The following is a 376-nucleotide window of genomic DNA, read 5'->3' on the forward strand; positions in this document are numbered from 1 at the left end:
TTTAACTTACCTTGTCATTAGTGATGATGGAAGCATATGTAAACAGATCTGTCTTTCATAAATTGAAGGTAGGAAATTTGTGGACATTAAATGGTTTCTATAGTAAAGAGAGGGATCTTTTCTCTGTTATCTCCTTTGGTATTTTTCCTTAAGGAAATATACAGGCTGTAAACAATCTGGAAAACATCATGTTTGGCAAAGGTTTCCAGGCACGAGTCCTCCCTGAGGTCGCCCTGTGTCTCGTCCTAGCTTGTGCTGCTGCAGGAATGGTCCACAGAGTTTCCATCACTGTATGGTAAGTTGTATTTTCTTTTGTCAAATATGTGTGCTGGGTTAAAATCCATGTAATTTACGTAATTTTTCTTTTCTTTCTTGA

General features: G+C 37.5%; 1 protein-coding gene across 2 annotated transcripts in view; it reads left to right on the forward strand.

Annotated features, from left to right (window-relative positions):
- LOC119585712 (keratinocyte-associated protein 2-like) overlaps positions 1-376 on the forward strand; it is an 11044-nt gene that overhangs the window by 5244 nt on the left and 5424 nt on the right. For both annotated transcript variants that reach the window (XM_037934398.1, XM_037934397.1), the window contains one exon: positions 165-295. In XM_037934398.1, the coding sequence (XP_037790326.1) occupies positions 165-295 (131 nt within the window). The remainder of the gene's footprint in view (positions 1-164; positions 296-376) is intronic.

The sequence above is a fragment of the Penaeus monodon genome, chromosome 20, assembly GCF_015228065.2.
Source record: "Penaeus monodon isolate SGIC_2016 chromosome 20, NSTDA_Pmon_1, whole genome shotgun sequence".
NCBI lineage: Eukaryota > Metazoa > Arthropoda > Malacostraca > Decapoda > Penaeidae > Penaeus > Penaeus monodon.